General features: G+C 37.0%; 3 protein-coding genes across 3 annotated transcripts in view; 1 reads left to right on the top strand and 2 right to left on the bottom strand.

The window, feature by feature from the left end:
• Positions 1-24,268, top strand: part of piga (phosphatidylinositol glycan anchor biosynthesis, class A) — a 171,051-nt gene that overhangs the window by 1,209 nt on the left and 145,574 nt on the right. The window lies entirely within an intron of this gene.
• ube2al (ubiquitin conjugating enzyme E2 A, like) lies at positions 563-4,822 on the bottom strand. The gene is made up of 6 exons (XM_061053394.1): positions 4,647-4,822; positions 2,733-2,813; positions 2,586-2,611; positions 2,100-2,189; positions 1,929-2,017; positions 563-1,391 (listed from the first exon to the last, which is right to left on the bottom strand). The coding sequence occupies exons 1-6, from the start codon at positions 4,688-4,690 to the stop codon at positions 1,263-1,265; spliced, it is 459 nt and encodes a 152-aa protein (XP_060909377.1). The 5' UTR covers positions 4,691-4,822; the 3' UTR covers positions 563-1,262.
• Positions 5,682-22,514, bottom strand: ankrd10b (ankyrin repeat domain 10b). The gene is made up of 6 exons (XM_061053393.1): positions 22,163-22,514; positions 20,397-20,549; positions 18,744-18,835; positions 9,626-9,891; positions 8,510-8,617; positions 5,682-6,254 (listed from the first exon to the last, which is right to left on the bottom strand). Exons 1-6 carry the CDS (start codon positions 22,358-22,360, stop codon positions 6,025-6,027), a joined length of 1,047 nt encoding a protein of 348 aa, XP_060909376.1. The 5' UTR covers positions 22,361-22,514; the 3' UTR covers positions 5,682-6,024.

Genomic DNA, 24,268 nt, shown 5'->3' with positions numbered 1-24,268 from the left:
TTAGATCTCGGTCACTCTGTCAATTTATGTGCAATGTGAAGCTACGAGTTAGCCAAAGTGTGCTAACATTAGCCTGCTAACACAACAGTGCAGACCACAGGCGATTGCAGCACGATTGAACGGAAGTGGAGAGGGGTTGGAGTTGCGTCGCTGCAGGAGAGCAGAGGCTTCAGAATAGTCGAGGTGTTGCCAAACAGCAGTTTTTTTTGTTTTTTTATGCTGGTGCTCAAGGGCGACATCTACTGGATCAAAAGGTTGCACGTTCTTCCTTTAATGCTGCTAATACAGTGCACATACTCACATCAATAAAAGGTGATTTAAGACGGGGCAAGTTAGAGGATTTTATACATTTTAAATTAATGATTTAGAAGCAATGTTTTAAGTGTTTCATTTTTTTGCTCTACCCGAAGTTCTGCATTTTATATGGTGCCATTTGTTAGTGTGAAATGACGTGTGCGTATAAAAAAACTGATATTTAACACAAGTATTAACTCCTGTCAATGTAAGAATGATCTGTTTTTAGTTGAAGTAGTTTTTAAAATATATACAGACATTAACAAACTTTCAACTTCACGATGACTTTGCCTTTTTTTTTATTTACAAGGGCTGAAAAAAATGACAATGGGAGACAACCAGTGCAAAATCTGTACATAAATTCAGTTGCAGGTTTTCTTTATATACATGAGTACTGAACAGGAACATGAATACACTCTTTCTGTCATGCATGTAACAAGATTTCACAACACAGCAAAAGACACGGTGTAAAGATGTCTGATTTGAGTTAAAGTCTGTGATGCTCGGGCAGCTCGTTCTCCACAGGACAGGTGGGATGAGAAAGAGCCCAGATAAACCGCATGGTGAGAACAAAACTGAGGATAAGGAATACAACAGAACAGGAGCCAGGACTTAATTGATAAACCCTCCATGACAGTTCACATAATTAGTCAAGGGGGAGTTACTACAGCAAGTTAGAACACACCAGAATTTTTGGGGTAAGGGCCCACAAGTCCATACTGACAAAACAACAAGGCAAGATTCAGCACATTTCCCCTGAAATGGAAAAATAATGAGGGTAGAATAGAAAAAATAGATTCCTCTTGATGGGCGAAAAGAAAAAAAAATATGAAGGGGAAGTTGGAGGTAAAGTGCATAAAAGCTTAAAATCAAAAAAGGAGGGGGCCCAAAAAATGAAGAGGTACTCCACTAAAACTTGCAGCACACACAGCTTCACGATGGAGAGAGCAGCTACGAGGACTGTCAGGTCAACTGTCTCTCCAGCTTTGTTCTACGATGGCCGACACGCGCTTCTCATACTCCCGCTTGTTCTCCTGGTACAGCTGAGCGGCCTGACTGTTGGCTGGACTGTTGGGGTTTGGCTCATCAAGCAGGGACTGGAGAAAAAGAATCGACACTCAAGGTGAGAGTGGTTTTGTGAAAAACACAACACCCGATCATCAAAGCACTCATCTGTAAATGTTTATGGTCCATGATGAACCCTTTAGAGCATGGTTTAAAGTTTTAGTATTCTATGATTATCACTGAGCAGCTCTGGATTTGGGACTGCTGGTCTGACAAAACAAGATGCTCCTTAGGCTCTAGGATTTTTAAATGGGCATTTCTTACAACTTTCTAACATTTATCGACTGATTTGATCCTGAAAACAAAACCTAAGGCAGCCCTAATGACTTCACATTAACTTCAAGATCACTTTAAAAGTAACACTTGTCTGATCATAGGTTGCAATTTATTCAAAATCTGATGCACCATATATTATTTCAATCCTTTATCAAAAACACTAAGTCGTGGTTGCAGCGTTTCAATGTTAAAGATAGGATTGTCAAAATCAACGTGTCAGATTTTTACAAGTAAAATAAGGCGATCCTGCATTAGTTGCATTTATTATCATGTTGTTCATTCACACTCCTTACCTGGATAGATGTAAGAATAGAGGACACATCATAAGTTGGACTCCAGCGGTTCTGCAGGATGTCCAAACATATACTGCCGTCTGCATAGACTGTGGATTAAAAGCTCAGTTAAACACCACCCACAGCAGAAAATGTTTTGAATGCGTCTGAAAGATGAAAAGATGTTCTTACCATTAGGATGAAACATCTTTGACACAAAGCGTACTGTGGGGGGTTTGTTGGGGTATTCTTCTGTAAACTCTACAATGAGTTTAAATGTACCTTTGATAAAGACAAACACACAAAAGTCATTAAAACATGATTGTGTTTGTGGTGTGGAATGTTTTTGATGCTGATGAAAATAACACCTTATATAAATATTACAGGATTTTAAATCTTTAAATTTTTTTCACTTAATTCATAAGAACACATGGTGAAAAGTGCAGTTTTTTTTATTATTGTAGTTTATTTATGAGTTTTACAGATTTATATAGTCTGACATTATGGTGATGCATCACTTTGACACAAATCTGTAAGATGAAAAAAAGATGTATGGGGCTGTTAGGCAACCAGCACCTATTCAATTCACGTTATGTAAGGCACGTTTTTCTATACAGTATAGTTTCAATACACCTTACTATAGTAACTAATAAATCAAGAACAGGGTAAACGACTTACCATCTTCAAAAGGAGTTCCTTCAGGGCTGTGAGGTTAGAGTGAGAAAAAAAAAGTCTTCTGTCATTACTTGCTCCTTAATGCAAAAGATGTATGAGATCTGTAGTTGAGAAAAACTATAATAAAACAGTACAGCTTCAGTGTCTTACCCAAATATGACTGCATTCCACACCATGATGTTGTTTTCAGATGGTGCACCACTGACACCAGCTGGAGGGTCCTCTTGTAGCCTTTATGACATAAAAAAGAGTAGAAAACAGTTACAGCAGAACCGCTTAACCCAATGTCCCTTTATGAACCACAGCTAAGTACAACATTTCAAATCAACTCAACCTCCTGCTGGCTTTAAAACAAACAGTTTTAATTACTTTTCCACTAATGCTTGATTGTGTGATTTGCACCTTTAACCCTAAAGAAGATTGACGTGATCAAAAGAACATCAGTTATCAACTTTAAACAAATCCCATCACATGAGCAAACGTCTGTTTCTTTCTAACCACTATTCTGTTAATTAAAGTTTAAAATAAAACTTTAAATGGTAGAAAATACAAAGTAAATCATCACCCTCTTTGTACTGATACAGTTTTATAATTGTAATAATATTTTCTTGCAGAACTTCAAGTCTACAAGACAAGTTTGTTTGTCTACACTCCTGCACTTTAACTTATAGTATCACTGATTACACAGCTCCCTATGTCAACACTGTCCATTTACAACTCTGTTTTTACACATTTACATGTAATGTTTTTATATTTAAGACTAGTAATGCTAAGTTAAATCCTGGTTGTATATATTCCCATTCTTAGTTTTGATATTTTTAGTGCTTATTTACTTTGTATTTAATATTATATTGTGTTTAAATTTGCTAATATTGTGTTTTTTGCTCATATTGTGTGTTTGGACAACCTGCTGCTGTAACGCCACAATTTCCCAGTTTGGGATCAATAAAGTAATTCTATTCTAAAACTTAAATTAGTAACACTTATCATGAACTCAAAGTGTATTTAGAAATCTGTCTGAAGCTGCCCTCAACTAACCACTCCCAATACCTGGAAAGTGTTAAAACTTTACAGGTCACCGTCAGAAAGGTTTGGAAGAATTTAAAGGATGATGTAAAGAATCTGTTTTGTGCAAGTCTGGTATCTGAAATTAACAATAAGATGAAAAACATGAGGAACCCAAAGTCTCCAGGTTAACTTGAATACTGATGTGGATGAATACAATCATTGAAATGTGCATGAATATCTTTCTCCAAGCTGAAAGTATACCCATTTTTTATTTGATTTACTATAAGAACTTAAGTACAGATTGATTTTAAGTGTCCAAAAACACAAAAAAATTATACACAATTAGTATTATGTAGAGAGGACACTTTTTGTGGTTGGGTCTGTTTTTACAGGGACCCTGTCCATTCATAAATAAATATAAAACACCTACCAGGTTTACTTTTTAACTTGTTATTGTTTTCTCCATTTATTTAACTGATGTAAATATGTTTGATTTTTAACTTCTTGTTATTTTTTATAATTATATTCCTGTTTTCTTGAGCTGTCAATAAAGTTTATTTTTATCTTTAAGGGACACTTTAAGTTAATGTGGATAATAATAATTGAGCAACTCACTGTGTAATGCTGATTACTTCAATAAATAATAAATAAATGACAGGCTTGAATTCAGTGACATTTAACGTTAAATAAGCTGAAATAAATGATGTTTATGAAGAATAACATCACCGACTGGTCCTGTGCTACAACAGTTAGCTAGAAGCCTATCTGTGTCGACTAGCCTGTTAGCATATCAGCTAGCAGTGTTAGCTTCTAGTCTCCGCTGAAACCTCTCTCCTAAATCAACCAAAGTGTAATGTTTCATGTTGTTAACATGGTAAACTAAATGTTGGGTTAGGTTTGTGTTTTACTGTGGCTACATGTGAATCAGCATATTTATAGTTATATTAAAAAATTAATGTTCGGCTCCGCCAACTCGACGGAAGCTAGGCTAACTAGCTAGGCTAACTTAGCTGTGTTTTGACAAATCATAAAATCAGCATCGACAACACAACTCACCGTTTAAAATCTCTCATAAGTCTTCTTCTAGCCGGGGTTGACATGGTTTAACTTTTGGAACACACGTATCGAAAACAGCGATACGTTTGACGGGAGTTTAATAAAATAAAAATGTTATGTTTAAGTTAAATTGTTATTTGACACCGTCACCGTCACCGTCTCCCTCCGCCTCCCGTCGCTCTCTCGATAATCCTGCCTCTCTGGTTAGCCCAGCGAGGTTTACAGGACGATACCAACTGCTGCCGATAGCGGGGGGGGGGGATAGTTTCTACTTCTGTTAAAAAATAATTATCGGACATCAAGTTATCAATACAGATATTCGACAACTTCAAATCCTTATTTTTTTTTTTTAAATCAAACTCTAACTTAATTTCACAACATATATGAACCGACCCGTTGTTTTATTTAAAATATTTTCTTCATCCCCCCCTATTGCCATTAAGGGCATCGTCTGAAGCGGGGCGTGGTTACTGTGACGTAGTGTTTGTGCATTGCACATGAAGGTCGCTTCTTGTGACAGGTGACTGTTGAACACCACTGAAACTGTGCCCATACACGTGACTGGGGCCGCCCCGTCTGCTCCATTTCGAGGAGAACTCTGGATAAACCGGGCTAAGCAAATACTTTGATTAATGCTGTAAAGTCCCGGATGCATATTAAGACATAGAATATAATAGAATTACTTTATTGATCCCAAACTGGGAAATTGTGGCGTTACAGCAGCAGGTTGTCCAAACACACAATATGAGCAAAAAACACAATATTAGCAAATTTAAACACAATGTAATATTAAATACAAAGTAAATAAGCACTAAAAATTTTAAAAACTAAGAATGGGAATATATACAATCAGGATTTAACTCTGCATTACTAGTCTTAAATATGAAAGATTAAATGTAAATGTGCAAAAACAGAGTTGTAATATTAACACAATACATATTGATGCACATTAAAAAACATGAAAAAATAATCAAAACTTTGAACTTTTGCAAAAACTTGTTTTATTATTAATTGGCAACATGGGATGTACTTGAATTGTTTGTTTTCTAATTAATATCTAGTTAAGACTAACAAAATTTAAGTATTGGTAGTAGTTCAACACAGATGATGACTTTAGTGTGTAACAAAACAAAGCTATTTACAGCCTTACAAAACGTTTGAACACTTAACACATTCTTTAAACACAAAGATCTTTTATCAGTTACACATTCAAATCTATCCATAACAATGGGCCTGCCCTTTGCAACAAAAAAATGGAAATTTCAATGAATGAATAACTGGACCATTCAATGGGTTTAAGGCAAATTAATTATTGATAAGCCGTACATGAGATTCAGACAAAACAACTGGGTTCTCATCAACTGACTCCCTTTGCACTTTATGATCCATGGTACAGAAGCAAGGTGCTGAAGAGGGCATGGTCATACAGCTGCTCTGCTTTTACTGACTTCTGGTGCTCCATCTGGCTGCCTGCAGTGCTGTGGTCTGAAGAGTCACAGTAGCCGATCTGCCCGTGGAGGATTTCTGCTGCTGGTTCACACCCAAATGGAAGCTGTGGTTTATTGTGACCATGTGAGGGGAAATCCTCAAAAGGTCTCTCTCCTGCCACTGGAAATGAAACACATTGTCAAAGGGCATAAAGATAATTTATTTGAGACCATTTTCCACCTTCTAAAAAGTGAAGAGGGGTAAAAAAAAAAAAATGCTAGATTAATTTTGTTTTGCACAACTAAATATGAAAGGGGGTTCCTTTTAAGACAAAAATGAGATTTTGTGACCACATTTCAACACCGAGGAAAAAAAAGTCATTTTGGCTTTTCCCTTAAGATTGCTCAAAACGTTGATCGATAAAGTTCAAAATGCATACGAGTCTTACGTAACCCCTCAAGTTTTGACCTGAGGCCTTGTTTAAAATAGGTCAGGCCATGATCTGTGGTTACTCAGTGCTACCATTAACTGCTGTATGACACAGTGACCTACTTCACTTTCCACAGAGGTATTTAAGCTGTTGCAGCAAGGCAAGAAAATCTGACTTATTTTTTTTTTCCAGACCTGTTGGCATGCCGTAGTAAAAACTCATCGTAAGGAGCAGGGTAGATTTAAAGGGGGAACTTTAGTCATATGAAATTAATTATTTGATTTATCTTTGTAACTTTGCGTTGGAATGAAACTGAAAATAGAGACAACTTTAAAAAGATGCACAAGAACACAATCACGTTTATAAAATGTATCAACATTTAATGATTCACACAATAAAGTACAAAGCTAAACCTGCTCAGTACTAAGCATTTGATGTTTCAAATTTAAAATGTCATTACACAAACTTTCTGCCATGTAACACAAGAACTGTAACATGAAATTCTACTACAAAATACAGAGATTATAAAGAATTTCCCTCACTTGTATATAAAAGTTGAAAAGAATGCACATGAAGTTATTGTTCAATACAGCTCAAGAAATAAGGCTTTTTGCAAATCCATGCAAACTTTCTTGAGCAGTACTGCTTATTCAAAACGACTGATTGTAAAAGGGCCAATTACTGCTTAACAAAATCAGACAGGGTATAATTATATGAACATACAAGATGTGCAAGCCTCGCTAGTTGCCTAAAAAAAACTTTGCTAACACGCTCATTAAACATTCACCACATTTAAGAGTCATGTAAGCACTCAGCTAAATAATAAATGCAAAAGGAAGAAACAGAAGAACAAACTCCCAGCCAATGAACCACCATGTCTTATAATAGGACAATCTACTAATTACAACTAAGCTGCACAGTCAATTGTTTATACTTTGAGCTACATTCATGTTGGGATATGCTTTGGCATAAAGGTCAATCTACAATACTAAACATCTGGAGCTAATGTGTGGTTAGATGACACTTCCTCAGCGTATATTAACGAGTGTGCACTTTTCATTTTTTGCACAAAAGTCGTCAATGAAGCCGCAATTAAAGAAAGATTTCTGAATTTACTTTCTTTAAATCAACAATGGTGGGGACGGGGGATCACAACTCCAACAGGACCCTTCGCAGTATTTGTTTAGTTATAGAATTCTCTATATAATTATTATATAATTGTCAAAAAATACACTTCTCTTCTCGCCATTTGAAATGAGCATGAAACTGAATTAGTCAAACCACTCTTAAATTGATCAACTGAGCTTTAACGTGTTATGCAACAGTGCATAATTTGACAAACAACAGTTAGGACTGATATGAAAACATGAAACACTTTTCCTATTGGTCAAATGTAAGTATGACCAACATTTGAACTTGCAATGCTACTATGTCAAGGGAATGTCATTAGTTATATATTGTCTAAATTGTTTCCATTTAATTGTGCAAAACAAAAACGCATCTGTTCAACAGAAACCTCAAAAACAGGTTTTACACAAACTGCTATTTGTTTAAGTGGACGGCTGCATTAAATACAACTATTAAAAAAAAGATACCTCAGTAACTGTATCCATCCGAGCAGAATCAGGTACATAGAATAGTAGAAATACAGATCACACACTGCTATTCATCTTTCACGTGTAGCTTAATAACAAATCAGACACGAGTGTATTCCTGTGTGCATGTAGTACACAAAATACAAAAAGCCAGGCGCTACCAGAAAAATCAACTGCACAAATGTAACATTAGCGAAATGCCTCTACACAAAAACAAGCTCTCTACAGGTAGGCGTAAGAGTTGGTGCAGCGGCAGGGCGTCTGCATTGAAGCCACAGTGATGACCTCCAGCTCTTTAGTTGCCTGGATGGACCTGTTCTGTCCCAACGGGTCCACACACTGATCCATGGACCCCGGCCCCTGCGGTGGCGCAATCCCATTCAGCCCAAATGCAAAGGGTCCTGGCCCACCTGAGGTAACAGTTGATGCCAACTCCATGCTCATGCTTTCCATCTGGGCCTCTCTAGCACCACCCAGTGGCCCATTCCCATTCAGCAATTCTGGTGGCATTCCCAGACCTACGAGAAAAAGATGGATTCATAAAATAAAATGAGTGTTCTTTGGGGGAAGAATTCGATAATATCAAAGTTGAAACATTCCAGATACAGCAGGTTATGATTTATGGCTGAATGTCTTGCGATTCCTTCATCCATTTGAAGGCAAGTCGACCAAATGCCATTATTTTTCATCATTTGTTACCACTGGCAAAGCTGAAAATATTTAGTGTTACAGTGTTAGTGTGTTTCTTTTTGATAATTTAACCACTTGTTTCTATTTCTTTTCCTGCTCTTACCTTCTTATTGCTGTTATCTTTTTATTTACTTTTATCTCTTTTAGTTTCTTACATCTTTTTAAATCTTTGGTTCCTCTTGGTCTCAGCTCGTGTTGTTGGGTTCTTGTGTTGCCTGGGTTCTTATGATGGTTCTTATGATGGTTCTTGTGTTGCCTGGGTTCTTCTGATGGTTCTTGTGATGGTCGGGTTATACATCTGTTGGGTATCGTGCACTATGGGTTCTTTTCTGTTGAATTGTATTTAATTATTTTTAGTATTTAGTATTTGTTGTGTTCTTGCTGTTGTTAATGTTCTTCTGTGTTTGGTTTAGTTTGTTCTTGTTTTTGCTGTTTGTCAAAGAACTTTGTAAACCTGTGTTTTTAAAAGGTGCTATAGAAATAAAGTTATTATTATTATTATTTTTATTACAAATAAGTTGTGTGAGGTTGGGTTTATGCTCACAGGATGGAGTTTTCTGCATGAGGGAGCCTGAGGGTACATTTAACATCTGTCTTATTCTTAAAACGAATTCAAACACCCACACAGAACAAACCCTGTGCAACCGTGTCAGTGTTAGAAACTGTTTTTATCTTCAGCAGCCAGGATCAATTTTTGGTCTAGCATGTCTGCAGTTGGGTTAGCCCAAGTAAAGAGCAACTGTTCAAGCTGGAGTACAGTAATACCTTTTCCCTATTAAAGAAACATTCAAAACGTTTAGTTTGAAAATGATAAGAAAGTTGAAGTGGGGACCTACCATTAGGTCGAGCTTTCTTCACTGGGTTGGCTTCCATGTCATCAAAAGACCTCTTTCTGTTGGGAGTGCCATTTAAGAAGCTGCGACCCTGGATGTTGGGGTGAGTGTGGCCCCTGTTCTGGGTCATGCCATTCAGAAAGGCCCCCGTATGGGACTGAGCCATGTTTTGTTGGAAGTTCTGGGCATTGGAGAGAATCCTGGCGCACTCCTGGAACCCCTGGGCGTGGGCCAGGTCGGCAGCGGTCAGCCCACTGGCATTCCTCATACTGCACAACAGAAAAGAGGAGTGTTAGAGACACTCACTGGACGTTTGGTGCACACAAATAAACAACAAACAACATAGGACACGCTCCAAACGTACATACACACAAGCACACACGCACACACATACAGACTCAAGAAGTGTTCACACAGACAGACAGATACAGATAGATGTATAGAAAACAGCCTGCCCTGTTCTACCCTCTCACATCCTCTTCGTCATCTTCATGAGAGATGACGACTGATCCTTTTTCGGATCAATTTCATCTTTCATACAAATTCAATTTGACAAGTTTCCAAATCGTTTCTGAAACATCTGCTATTGACTGGACATGATTAAGACAACACAAGACCCAGTAACACGGACCTGAAATGATCTGAAAAACTGGACAAGGAAGATTAAGAAGATAGTTCAATGAAAAGAGTCACTGAATCTGAATCTGAAGGAGAAGTTTGATTTGAAGAGTTGTCTTGTGTGTGCGGAGGCAAATGTGACATCCAAGAAGGGTTTGGATTTAAGGCAGGTATCGTCCAACATTTCCAAAAGTGAAGCAAGATTTCTGCATTTCCACATCCAGATTCCATCTGAGGATGTGACTGGTCTCAAATACGAGCTGCAAAAAGCAAACTTGAAGTGGTGTATATATATATATATATGCATGAGTATTCTCTGTATATGGGTGTGTGCGTAAAGTGGAAAACTAAAATGGAAATAGTAGAATTCTTCATAGACAAGAAATAGATCTTCATGTTAAAAGACCAGGATTGAACATCGTTGTATCTTCTGGGGAAACTCCGCAGAATCGCTGGTTACGAGGAAGAATCACTCAAGACCTTTGATTGTTAGAACTCCACTCATCTTCTCTTTGGGTGCCGGTAAAGATTTGAGGCACTAGTCTTCAGCTCGGTTCAAGAAAGATGGATGGAGAAAACGGTAATCCGTGGGAAAGTGATCGAGTAACCATTCATAAATCATTAAATAGGGTTTTGACCACATACAGTTGTGTTAATCATGTCCAGTAGTAGCAGGAATAAGGAGATTTTTGGAGTGTTGAAATGAATGAGCGAACAGTGCTTCTCTGCTTTTCTATTATCAGACTTGTATGCAGCACTTTTGTGTGGAAGTAATATCATTAAAAAAGCATCGATTAATAACTAGTCTTATCAAAGTTTAAAGAAAATAGAGAGAGTAAATAAAGAGTTCAGTTTTATCTGAATGGTGTTGCTGCAGTTTTCAGTGAATAAATTGCCATTAAAGACCTTTATATTTATATGTTTCATTTCCTGCCCGTCTCCTCCTAACCAATAGAGGCCTTTTGGCTTAATGATGAGAATTTCTCTCGTCTCTATTGGCCGATAAGTAAACAATGCTTCCCTTGTTCTGTGTCTAAATGTCATCTCTCAGTAAAATGAGTTCTGCAAGGAAACAGCTATGTCTTTGTCAGAGAAGTGGGACTCTGGCTCAGATCCAAGATCCTGTACCTACTTAGAATAAAAAGACTCTGTCACCATCTGCAGGCCAGTTTAGGAAATACCTAGATTATTCTAATGCTCACTTTCAGAGGTAACAACGGCTTACTGTTAAGACTGCTTGTATGGAAAAACACGGTTATATTCTATTTCATTTGGCTCTATCTTGTGAAGTGACATTGACTTCCACACAATAAGGCTTTCAAAGTACACTGCTGCTCCTGTTTGGTCATTCATTTCCTTTAACAAAAAATGTTCTTTATCTTCATATGTGTAACATCTAAACAAAAGCAAAAGAAACATTTGAAAGAAATAGTGCACATGATAAACATTTCATAAAGAGATTGAAAAGTAAAAAATCACACAATAACTTGTTGAACATTACCCCATCCCCTTCAAAAATTAACGCTTCCAAAAAGATTCTTTTCAAGAGACTACTTTAATGTCGGAAAATAAAAGTAAATGGTTTGGACTCACTGCAAGGAATACAGATGACATATGATAACACAATAAAGGCAACTTTACACCTCAGTCAACTCAACAGCTTTGTTCTCTAAAAAATATCACAGGAGGCAAATTGCATTTAAAGGACTAAGTGTGTTGTTTTTTTAATAGTTTAAGCAACAACTGGATACATCTATTGTAATAATTTCCATGTGAAATGCTAAAGAAAGCTCTTGTTATGCGGGAAATAAAATCAAGGTTTATGTCCTTAACCTCTGAGGTCAGATTCAGAACACATGTAGGTCCAGAAGAAAACCCATCAAGGCCACAAACTAAGGTGTCCTGTCAGATCTTCTACTTTCAAACAGTTTATCTGCTCTACACTGAAGATCTTTATTCATTCAAAGCTTTTGCACGAATCTCAATTTCTTTAAGGTTTAAACTAAAAGTAGAAAGTGCAGTAGAACTAAAAAAAAAAGCAGATGTTATGAAACTTTTTAGGATACCTTCAAAGATCTGCTCTATGTTCTCAAATATGACAAGAAGTCCTTAATGTATGGACATTTCAAATGTGTGACGGCTGCAGTCCAATTCTCCTCAAAACAAGTGAAGAGAAAGTGAGAAAAAGTTTTATTAATAAGTAATTATTAATTACTCATGATGTGTGTATATAATCCAGGATTTTCTCAATCGTTATCCTGTTCTGCATCTTAAACCTCCATTATTATTTCTTCTTCTTCCAGCTTAAATTTGAAGACTCCTTCATAAATGAAAATCTAATATTCCTTTACAATATCCTAATAACTGTATTCCTTCAGTGAGTCCTGACATCTACAGAGAGCAATGAGCCAAAAAGAGTTGTTTTTTTTAAGTATATAATTGAACCCGGTGATGTGGGGAGGTTTTAAAAGGAAGCGTTAATTCTTTGTAAATGCCTGGTATGCTTTGCTTTTCCGTCCTAAGCACACAATATGAATCTTCTCTAACTATGGTCTAACCTTCCTGAGGCAGCCTATGATCATGCTACATGTTGACATGGGACTCACGTGATTAAACCTGTCCATATTAAGGGCTCCTATGGTTAGTTGACAAAATAAAAAAACAAAATCATAAAAATAAAAAATGTAACAAAAAGACTAGATACAGGAACAATTATGGATAATAAGCAAAGCATGCAGGTCTAAAACTTTAGTTTTGATTCATAAAAAAACCTAGCATTAAAACCAATCACCGCAAGAAATACCTCAACAGTTTGCCAGTGTGTAGATAGGAAGCGATAGTGAGAACACTCAATGCCACAACAGTGCGGCTATCCCAGGGAACGGGGCAGACTCAGCAGTGTCTATTCTCCCCCTTTCTAGGATTACTTGAAAAAACCAAGTCATTTCCAATTCATTGGCTGCAAAACATTAAGACGTATGGTTCTGGTTCTGTTAACAGTATAGAAAACGTTTTTTTTTTTTTGTCACTTATTGTCACTTTCATAAAGAAAAAGGTGACAAAGATTAAATGTCAAAAACAGGCTATGATATTGTATATAGGGTTAATACTGTGACATACAAAAGAAAAACATTTCTGTGTCAGAAGTATGAGATTTTTTTTTTTTAACAGTGAAATGACAGTGAATAACCATTGCAACAGGATGATAGTTAGCATAAAAACAGTACAGTACATGATGCTATGCTAATCTAACACATCCCACTCAGCTGCTGTAAAAGCCTCTATCTCTGCAGTCTGCTCTGCTCTCGTCACCGGCAGCCTCTAAACCTCTCCTACCTGCTGCTAGCTCGCTAATGGACCACCCTTACTCTTTGAGGCTCATGACAAACCATACAAACCCTTTTCATCGATAGAAATGAGAACATGTTGTTTTTACTAATCTAAGATTGTGAGTTTATATTTAGAGTCGGCACCACAGATCAGCATCATTTAGACATTTTTAAGAACGCATGTATTTCTCTGTTTTGTTGAATTCATCATCTTTACATATTTATTAGTTTACTTAAGGAAAATGTCCTTTATTGAAAGTATATTTAATGTTTTAACATTGGATTTAGATACGAGACAGTGAACACTGATTTAAGACTTCTAAAATCGGTGTGACGATAAGATGTGGAAGGCGAATGAGTCAAGGTTTTTTTTTTTTTTTTTTTTTAAAGCTGGGAAAGAGCGGCTCAGGAGTGGTACTTGCTGTCCCAGAGGAAAAGTTTCCGTTGTTTTCTAGTGGAACAAAGATAAGATATCCCATCTTCTGGAAACATGGCTCTACTGTGCAAACAAGCATTTTGAAAGCTAAAATAATCTTGTGTTGGAAAAGGTAAATATAAAAAAAAAAGGCATATCAGTGTGAAGGAGTCAGGACGTTGCGCCATGGGGAAAAGGGAGAAATGTATCCAACCTTGATACCACTAGTAGTTTCAAATCTTCCAAGTTCCTGATGCTCTCATTTATTCTTCTGCAATAAGGAGGGTGAAAGCTTTCCAACAGATCAGCTGCATCACGGTCCTGCCACACCCACTGTTCAGCCTTAAGATGCTGCTGGGCGATGATTGATCATCTGCGGCGTCCTCAACCACAGTCAGCTTTCTCTTGCAGCCATGCGGTTTGTTGAGTGTGCTGAATCAGATGAGAGAGCTCTTTGTATTGTTGTCCTGTCTAATGAATCAGAGATGGATCCATTTAGTGTAGTTTCCCCTCCCTGTTAATGCTTCTTCTTCTTCTTCTTCATAAGCAGAAATAACCACAACGCCGGGGTAAAGTGGAACAGGAAGTGGCAGACTTATTATTTCTTTCCAGTTGAAGTAGAAGGAAGATATGGAGGTGGCAAAAGTGTAAAGCAGAGTGTCCGATCAATCAGGAGACAAAGGCCTTTAATGTCAAGAATCTTCAATGAATGAGTCATCAGGATGAAGAGGAGAATGAATGTTTCCATGTCAGGGATTCAAATATTGTAGAAGAAAAGTTAATTTCCTACTAATAAGACGTTTTATCTGGTTTTGTATGAAGCAAAACATAAATGAGTGTCACTGCTGGAGATGAGATTTTGAGGCCTTTTGTGTCACATTATTTTATGCAGTGATCATAGTTAGAAAAAATTAGGTTTATAGTCGATGCCTGCCTTTTTAATGGCTTTGTCCATTAAAAAGACGAGATAAATGTCTTTAGAGGTCTAGAATTATAAATGTTAACACTTCATTGGGACTTTAGTTTATTTTCATGTTTGTCATTGAATCAGCCAAAATGCATTTTGTCTTGTAGTCACTCACTTGACAGGCAGGTATAGCACAAATGATTCTTTTGCATCTTATTGTGGTTACATGCAGCTAGTTTTACTGCAGACAGTCCAAAGTGCTCTGGATTCTGTTTTTGGATGGAAGCACAGAGGTTCTTCTCAGATGTCTGACAGCGGGAGGTTAAAGACGTCTTCAAGTATAAAAAGAATACCTCCATACACTTATGGTCAGCACAGAAAAAGAGAACTCAAAGAGTCAGATAATGAAGTTTCCCATTGAAACGATATGTTATCTCGAAAAGTCTATTTATAAAATTCAACCCAAGTTTGGACCTGGAATGGAGGACTGAATACACATAAAACAAGATTTAAGTGAAATGGAAATTTAGATGGCCAACTTTTCTTACATTTATTGTAACATATTAAACATCTGGATGTTACTGTGTGTATTGATCATTCTTGGAGAAAACATCGTTTCAGTTCAACATGTGATTAAAGCTGAAAAGGGATGTTTTTAGATAGTCACTTAATCTTCTGTGTTTATCTTGGATTTATGCTTTTGCAATAAAATAACTGCAGATAATAATTTGACCTGTAATTATAATTATGATTGACAATTAGACTTTAAATTGCTACAACATTTGAAATCATAATGTACAATACAAATATCACATTAACACTATTTTACCTCCAAACACTTAATAATTTTTTTATTCTCATTCAATGTGTTGGTTTCTTTTTTGTGTCTTGTGTGTTTTGTTTTTATACATTTTGCATGAGGACTATTTGGCTGTGGCTAATCTGCTCTTCTTAGTCTCCTTAGTCTCAATGAGACAGTACAATTGATAATGTTTGAGTTTATCGGTACAGTTATTCACACAGCAGAATACTTTAGAAGATAGTCTTTAGTTATTTTGTCATGAGCCTCATTCCCACATTACGTGCCTTAGTTTCCCTCCCTGTTATCCCCCCTTTACTTCTATGGGTCATAAGTTAAACAAAACATCTTGTTAATAAACTAAACTAAATGAAATATCTGTGATCTGAAGGGGGAAAAAAGTTAAACAACAATTTCATCATAAACATTCCTCATCAGCCGATGACCAAATGCACATTTCAAGATGTAACATTACATATTCAGCTTTGTTCAAACACGTCAGCCTTAAACTGGACTGTTTTTTATTGAAACAGCAAACCAACCGGAGCTTTCTGATGCGTTGATTTGTTTGAACTTTGTTTAAAATCTTTAAAAAAAGAATTATCTGATTAACAAAATGGAAACATCTCTGCTGTAGGGATGACCCCAATACAACAAATCTAAAAATGATTTGAATTTATTTGATTTCAGACATGATTTATGTCAATTTGGCCATTTAATAAACAAAAAAATCATTTTATAATTTAACATTCGTTCTAAAGAGACGGTTAGCTTTTGTAATAGGCAAACCAAAATGTATCTGGAGACTTAAAGTTATTCAAATTCAAACTCAAATGCCCTCACTTCCAACTAACAGTTATATATATTAATATAGAAGGACAAATGTTGTTGTAAAATCTCTGTTTTACTCTTCTTGTGGTTCATTTAAAATATCATAATAAACTGTGCATCTTCAAACACCCCGGTTGTTTTGGGTTTCAAAACATCAATTATATATATTTATTAAAAAAGGCGTACAGATTGTTGCAAACAATGAAAGTTCATCTAAGAAGGAAAAACATGTTTGATCTTTATGTGAAATATTCTTCCATGTTTAAAGATATCTTGTTAGAAAAGTGTATCTTCTACTTTAGGACCTTTTGTTTTGTTTTGTTTTAATTAATGCTTTGTGAAAGAGGGGCAGACAGCTCCTTTTCATTCAAAATTTGAGATTTTATGTTTGTTTGTTTTTATTAACTTTATTGTTTGTTTGAATGAAACCAAATTTACAAATTAAAAAAAACAACTTCTGCTTTAAATATAAACTAACACACACACGTTTCTCTTTGTGCAAACACAAACTGCCTGAGGAACTAGCAGTAGTAACAGCTGTCAGATTGACAGGCATGACCTTTAGTAGGAAATACCAGCGGCTCTGTTCCAACATGAAAGGCAAAGAAAGAGAAGCACATTCATTTGTAATTGTTTCATTTTCCTAAATGGATCTAAATTTAAGAAACAGGAAAGACTGGTGGTGTCTCTTTGTTCATGCTTCAGGTGCAGCAACAATAACAAAATTAATTCTACAAACGCAAAAAGCACAAAGGCAACTGTCAACGTAAAGGGTGTGGCTGCACACGACCAGTGAGGCAGATTATTTATACACTGACTTCTTTAAATAAAATCAGAAAACTACAGTAGGTGGCCTGACCTCTTGGCCTTCTCTCCTCTAGAGGAATGTTTTTCATAATGAAGAATGTCAGTTCTAATTAAATTAAAAGGCAGCCAAAATAACCCCCTCCTAAAACACAAATCTGATCCTGCTAATTATTTTCAATTATTAATAATCTAATTATTAACGGTCTATGCATTTTCATTGAACGCAACAGAACGGTAGCCTTTTCATGCTGACATTAACACGACTCCTTAAATAGACGATGTGCATTTGGTCATCTCGTCAACTGTCTAAGTACGACACACTAATCAAAACAAATGTTAACAAAGAAAAAAGCACACTCTAGACTTAACAGAGATCATGCATTATGTCCTACTGAGCTAAGAACAGTTGAACAACTTTTACATTCAGTTGTCCTCTTGTCTGTGTAATAACTGGATGTAGAAAGCTGTTACTCTATTTCTAAAAAGAAAACCATTTTGGATTCATTTTTTTTTACTTTTATTAAAAATGTGGCTGTTTCTTAAATCAACATGTGCACTGTATGTGAAGGAAAAACATGTTTATTATAACTCTTTCTTTGTGAAGCCAATATGTCTTTGCTTGTCTTATTACACTCAGAGGGCAACTCAATGCAAATTGTTGCAATAATAAACAACAATTTCAGGGATTATCAAAATTTTTAAACACATTTTCAAGGGAGCACCACCAAGAAAACAAGGTATTTATTTATTTGATATTATTATTTGTGCAGTAATTTCTTGATCCAACTATTTTAAGCCTCATAATACATCACATGTTAATTCATCAGCATGTTTTGTAATCTAAATCTAAAATCTAAACTTTCAAGTCTACTAGAATCAACCCTTAATTCTAAATTCTAGTAATTTAACGAACTGCACATCTGCTACAAATTAAAAGCCCCTGACAGAAAATATATTAATTTTTCATACAATTTTGTGAGGCACAGCTTAACCACCAGAACTGAATTTACTTAAGCGGTGGTGTTTAAGAGTAGTTTTTTAATACTCTGCACCCTAATCATCTAGGCTCAAATCCTAACAATATGCCCAGCACTGAGGAGTATGTGGTAAACAGCCTGGGTGATTATGTGTAAGTTTACCATTTAATAGAGCAGCTTCCTTCTGCTGGCTATGTCCAGGACAACCCAATTATATACTTTTAGAATTAAAACACTTTAGTATATCGTTAATTAAATTTTCATATCTGTTAAGTCAATTTGCAGATTGAATTTCACAGCACTCCAGAAACCTCACAAAAAAAATGTCTTCACTGCTCTCACATGAGTTTGGTGGTGATCCCTTGCAAAGGTATAACTGAGATGTGGAATAGTATAAGGGAAAAGCGATGAAGTCACAGATCTGATCACAGGACTTACTCAGCTTTCGCTCCCTGAATCAAGAGAGCGTTGATGCACTCCAGACTGCCCGCACGAGCAGCCTTGTGGATGGGCGTCTCGCCCACATAGTCCTGAGTGAGGATAGGAAAGAGGGGTTAAGCCTGGCTCACACTGTGCGATTCTTCCCCGAGTGTATAAAAGTCAGGGTGGCATGTCAGCTCACACTGTATGACTGAATTGTTTACGACGCTCTACCAGACCTTGAGATTGACGTGCTCACACTGTATGACCCGATTGTCGGGCACGGCCGGAGAGCTCACACTGTACGAGTGAAATTGGAACGGAGCGTTGACAATTAATAAAGTTTCATTTGAAAAAAACAAAGGACGACGGTTGGTGAAAGAGAAGGAAGTGGAAGTTGTTGTAGGAGAGAGGAAAGTTGATACAATTGTAGATATATGGAGACAAGTTTCAGAAAAGTGCAGCACTGACGATCTGTACAGAAAAGAAAAGTACAGAAGTTGTGGTCACACACAACTTCTGCCGGACCCTTTCATGACGTAAAAGTCAAGATTTTTAAATTAAATATGAATAATATCAAACATGTTTGAAATAAATCGGGACGTCCCCGACGATCGCCGGGCAGATCGGGGACGTTAAGATTGGATCTTTGTACCGCTCACACTACAAGATCATCTGAGCAGAGAATAGGGTCCGAGCGACCCTGCGATTGTCGGGAAGGAAGAATCGGAGCTCAAATCGGCTCGATTATCCTGCAGTGTGAGCCAGGCTTAACACACAAGAAGACGTGACTGGACTGTGCACAAGAACAAGTAGGAGCAAACACACTGGTTCAGATATTTTAATTGTATGAATAAAGGGTTTTTAATCACATAACCACCTCCTTCTGCAGCTTGCGATAATTGGGTGTGACTCCACAGGGGAGACTCTGAACTTTTAACCCACACACAGTTACAGCTGTGCGTTAGTGGTGAGTACAGATGGAAAGAGTTGGATCAGAAGTCTTCCTCTAACCACAGTAGGCCAAACTCAAACGTGCTCAGCAACCAAATCCAAGAATTTCCTCAATTATTTATTTCAGCATATGTGAACAAATTCAAAGCCCCAATTGTTAGAAATGTGTTTTGTTTATGACGTCAAGATGTTATGTCATCGTGACCTACTAATCTGAATTCTCTCAGTAGTGCAGCAGAGCATAAAATAGAGCTGGCTGCATCAGTGAGTGTATGAAAATTCATGCAGAGGATAAGACTTTAGGAGTGAAACACAAAGTGCAGTATCTGAAAATGTGACAAACATAATCCAAATGTGCCAAACGGATGAGTAGGAACAGTACGCTGAGAGGGGTCGTGACCCCACTTTAAGGTGATCCTTCCTGATGGGATAAGTCGGAGCTCAGCCTCTTCACTACTTTACTTTTAAATCATGCTGTTGTACCTCTGTCTGCATAACAGGGAGATTTCTTCTACATAAAAGAAGTTTAATGATTTAGTCACTTTAAGCTGTCGTCTCCACAGTCTCTTGTAATGAAATGATTTCCTTCTTGTATGTACACTGGATCGTGTTTGCACATACATCTCCAGGAAATGTCAACAAAGAAAATTCCTGTAAACTCGCTGGACGAGTTGAGTATTATTTAGAAAAAGTGGTAACGACTCGACTTAAGCTTACCTGTCTGTTAATTTCTGCACCGGCTTGGAGTAGCCATAACAAGCACTCAGGGTGGCCCCCAAAAGCAGCAATATGAGTGGGCGTCTGTGCAAACCTGGAGGTCATCGCATTCACACCACAGCCCACCTGAACCAGACGCATTACACACTCCAACTGTGAAGAGAAGAGCAATGCATTAGGTCTATTTAGGTCAGGCTGATTGTCGAGGAATGTGCAGTGATTCATTCATATCTTTTTTTTTTTAAAAGAAAACACGCTGGGCAGGTAGAGACGAGTGTAGTAGGCCTACAGTGACTGGTAAGAGAGGGGAGGAAACTCAACACTACAGTTTGGCCTGGCTTCAATGTCTGAGACTAATGGCTCTTGCTTGGCTCACATCCAGACCTCATTAAAAACATTTCAAGTAATGTACGTTAGGTAGAAGGCGGTTCAGTTCGTTGGAAACGAGTCATTATGAGTCATTTTCTATTTCTTTTTCTGCTCTTACCTTCTTATTTCTGTTCTCTTTTTATTTGCTTTTAGCTCTTTTAGTTTCTTACATCTTTTTAAATCTTTGGTCCTCTTGGTCTCAGCTCGTGTTGTTTGGTTCTTGTGATGGTTCTTATGATGGTTCTTGTGATGGTCGGGTTATATATGTCTGTTGGGTATCGTGCACTTTGGGTTCTTTTCTGTTGAATTGTATTTAATTATTTTGAGTATTTAGTATTTGTTATGTTCTTGCTGTTGTTAATGTTCTTCTGTGTTTGGTTTAGTTTGTTCTTGTTTTTGCTGTTTGTCAAAGCACTTTGTAAACCTGTGTTTTTAAAAGGTGCTATATAAATAAAGTTATTATTATTATTATTAACTTAGAGGTCGACTACGAAGTTGCATTCATGCTTTCAAAATAACCCGAAAGCTTTTGAAAGACATAACACATGTAAATAGGAAATGTGTGCTTAACTTAACAGACTACTGTAAAAGGTGTTTAGCATATTGTTTGCTCATATCGGTACGGTTTTGTTTTCATTCGTTTTAGTAAGCTAGTAGTGTAAATATAAAAAGTAAAACAAGCTAGCTTGGTTTGGTTCTTATCCGCGTTTCCATGGTAACGTTGCTTTTTATGGTTCCCGCTCAAAGCTAGCTTAGATTTACAATCCCTTCTTAGTTATACAAAACTCTATGGAAGCCCATTTCCGCCAGTAAAAAAAATAAAAATGAAAATAATAAAGTCTCATTATTTCAACTTTTTATCTCATTATTATGACTTTATTATCTCATTATTATGACTTTATTATTTCATTAATATGACTTTATTATCTCATTATTATGACTTTATTATCTCATAATTTCGACTTTTTGTCTCATAATTTGAACTTTTTATCTCATACTTTCGACTTTTTATCTCATTATTATGACTTTATATCTCATACTTTCGACTTTTTATCTCATTATTTTGACTTTTTATCTCATAATTATGACTTTATTATTTTCATTTTTGTTTTTTTAACTGGCGGAAATGGGCTTCCATAAAACGCAGTACGCTGGTTGCCTTAATAAAAATATACGTCATTGACAAAGAAGCTACGAGTTTTACGTTTAGCTGTCCACTGCCTGCCTCCAGTTAATGATGGCTGCGTTTTTAGTATCACAGACTAACCGTTAAAAAGCAAACATCAGGAAATGGCCGGGACGAGGCTCGTTTTGGCGCTCTATACTTCCAACCCAAACATATTAATTATTAGAGGCCTGTGGTCGTCTACAAAGACACCCAAGCTAGTCGGCTATACCTTCCCGAAATGAGCGGCCCAGTGTATGGGCGTCCAGCCGTAGAAGGTGTCCTCCACGGTGAGGTCAGCCGGGTTTGAGGTGCACTGAAGGAGGGAGCACAAGGCGCCGACATCTCCATCCCTGCAGGCGCGATGGAGAGGGAAGCGGCTGTTTAAAACCTCCTCGCTCGAGAATCCGGACTCCACTCCGACCGACATTTTTTTTAAAACGCAGAAAAATGATGGATGACACCGTACTGCTTTACAACAATATCGCAAGTTTTAATCCTGTCGCCGATGGGGGGTGCCTGTAAATCAAGACACACGCCACCCTGAATGGTGTGCCTTTCTGCCTGACAACACAAAGGAGACAGCGTAGAGAAACGCCGAGCAGGCTGGAAACCCTGGACTGGATCGACCAGGCTGTAAACCCTGGACTGGATTTCACATTCACCGTGGACTGGATCACACATTCCTCACTTTTGATATTCTTCCACATATCAACTTTTGTGTTTCATTACTGCCATCTTCTGGAGATAACCAACTCCTGCAGGAAGCACCCAATACCGTTTTCTCGTTCACTACACCAGTGCTTCCCAAAGTGTGGGCCGCGGCCCCCTGGTGGGCCGTGTGGGTACTGCAGGTGGGCCGCGAAAAGCACTCCACCAATTTTAAAAATAAAATAAATATCACAATATTAATGATTTACCATGAGTCAACCCTTTAAGTGATTAGCAAGGCGTGTCATGACTATTCATGGACATAATGTTTAGTGAACTTTTTCTTGCCATAATATCATGTTGTAATATAGAATAGAATAGAATTACTTTATTGATCCCAAACTGGGAAATTGTGGCGTTACAGCAGCAGACATTGACCCTCACTTATCAAATGTTAGGTTATATGTAAGACAGAAAACTGTGTGTATGGTCATTTGGAATTCCCTCCCACCACAAATCCGTAATATCGACTCTCTCTCCATTTTCAAATCTCATCTCAAAACACATCTTTTTAAACTGGCATATTCAGTCTGATCATTCCCCATCTGGTCTCATAACTCCTTTACATCCTGTACATTTGTGGTTTTTGTGTTTTTTAATGTTAATTTTATCGTTGTGTTGTTACTTTGTTGTTTTTATCTCTGCTCTGTAAGGTGACCTTGAGAGTTTTGAAATGCGCCTTTAAATAAAATGTATTATTATTATTATTATTATTATTACTTCCTTGCAAAGTTCTGCATTTATCTATCCGGATGTGAGCGGAGGATATGCTCTACCCCGCAGGCATTATTTCTCCCAGACCAGGACCCATACAGTCCTCACCAAGAAACAGTGTGACTGATACCTGCGGGTCGAGACTGAACCCTCCACATGGGAGAAAATTATCCCCAGGGGTAGTCTCCTCCTCTCTCCTAAATTCAGGCAAGAGTTCTTAGCTGGAAAGAAATGTGGTAAATGTGAACTATTTAGAAAGTTATCTGACATTAAAGTGCCTTACATGTACTTCGTTAAGGGAAGTTAAAAAAGTAAAGGGGGTGCATGTTATGAATCAAGAGTTTAAACTTGTCCCCTGTGAGATAGCTACTGTTATGTCCCCTCTTCTATTGTTTACGTACATGGCTTTTAATTGTAGTGTTTCTGCTTTTCCACAAGAGGGAAGTATTCAACATAAAATGTACAAACACAGGCAAGGACTGTCCTGACAGAATTTAGACATGAACATGGAACACCACAGTATCCATTATTGTTGATGTTAAAATTACTCTTATTGTTTTATGTCCTTAAACTTAAGATTTACTTTTTGTAAACAGATAAATCATACAACTGAAAAATAAACGTTTTGCATTAGAGGACATAGAACCCTTTTTACATGGTTTTAGTGGTGTAGTTTTATTTCTGGTCACTAGAGGGAGATATCGACCATCACAGTAGTTCACCTTTATTTTATGACGTCATGTTGATTTCCTTCTTCACCACAGCTGAAGAAATGTATTGTTCCCTATTAATCAATATCATTTTAGTTTGGACCAGTGCAGTTTTAGATAAAGTTTTGATGACTATATAAATACATTAAAGTTTTTTTGTGTGATGTCGGTCTCAACCATAATGATTTATTCATCAATTTTAT

The sequence above is a fragment of the Labrus mixtus genome, chromosome 13 (assembly GCF_963584025.1).
Source record: "Labrus mixtus chromosome 13, fLabMix1.1, whole genome shotgun sequence".
NCBI classification, from domain to species: Eukaryota; Metazoa; Chordata; class Actinopteri; order Labriformes; family Labridae; genus Labrus; species Labrus mixtus.
Note: the sequence above shows the minus strand (reverse complement) of the source record. Positions and strands in the feature narration are given on the sequence as shown.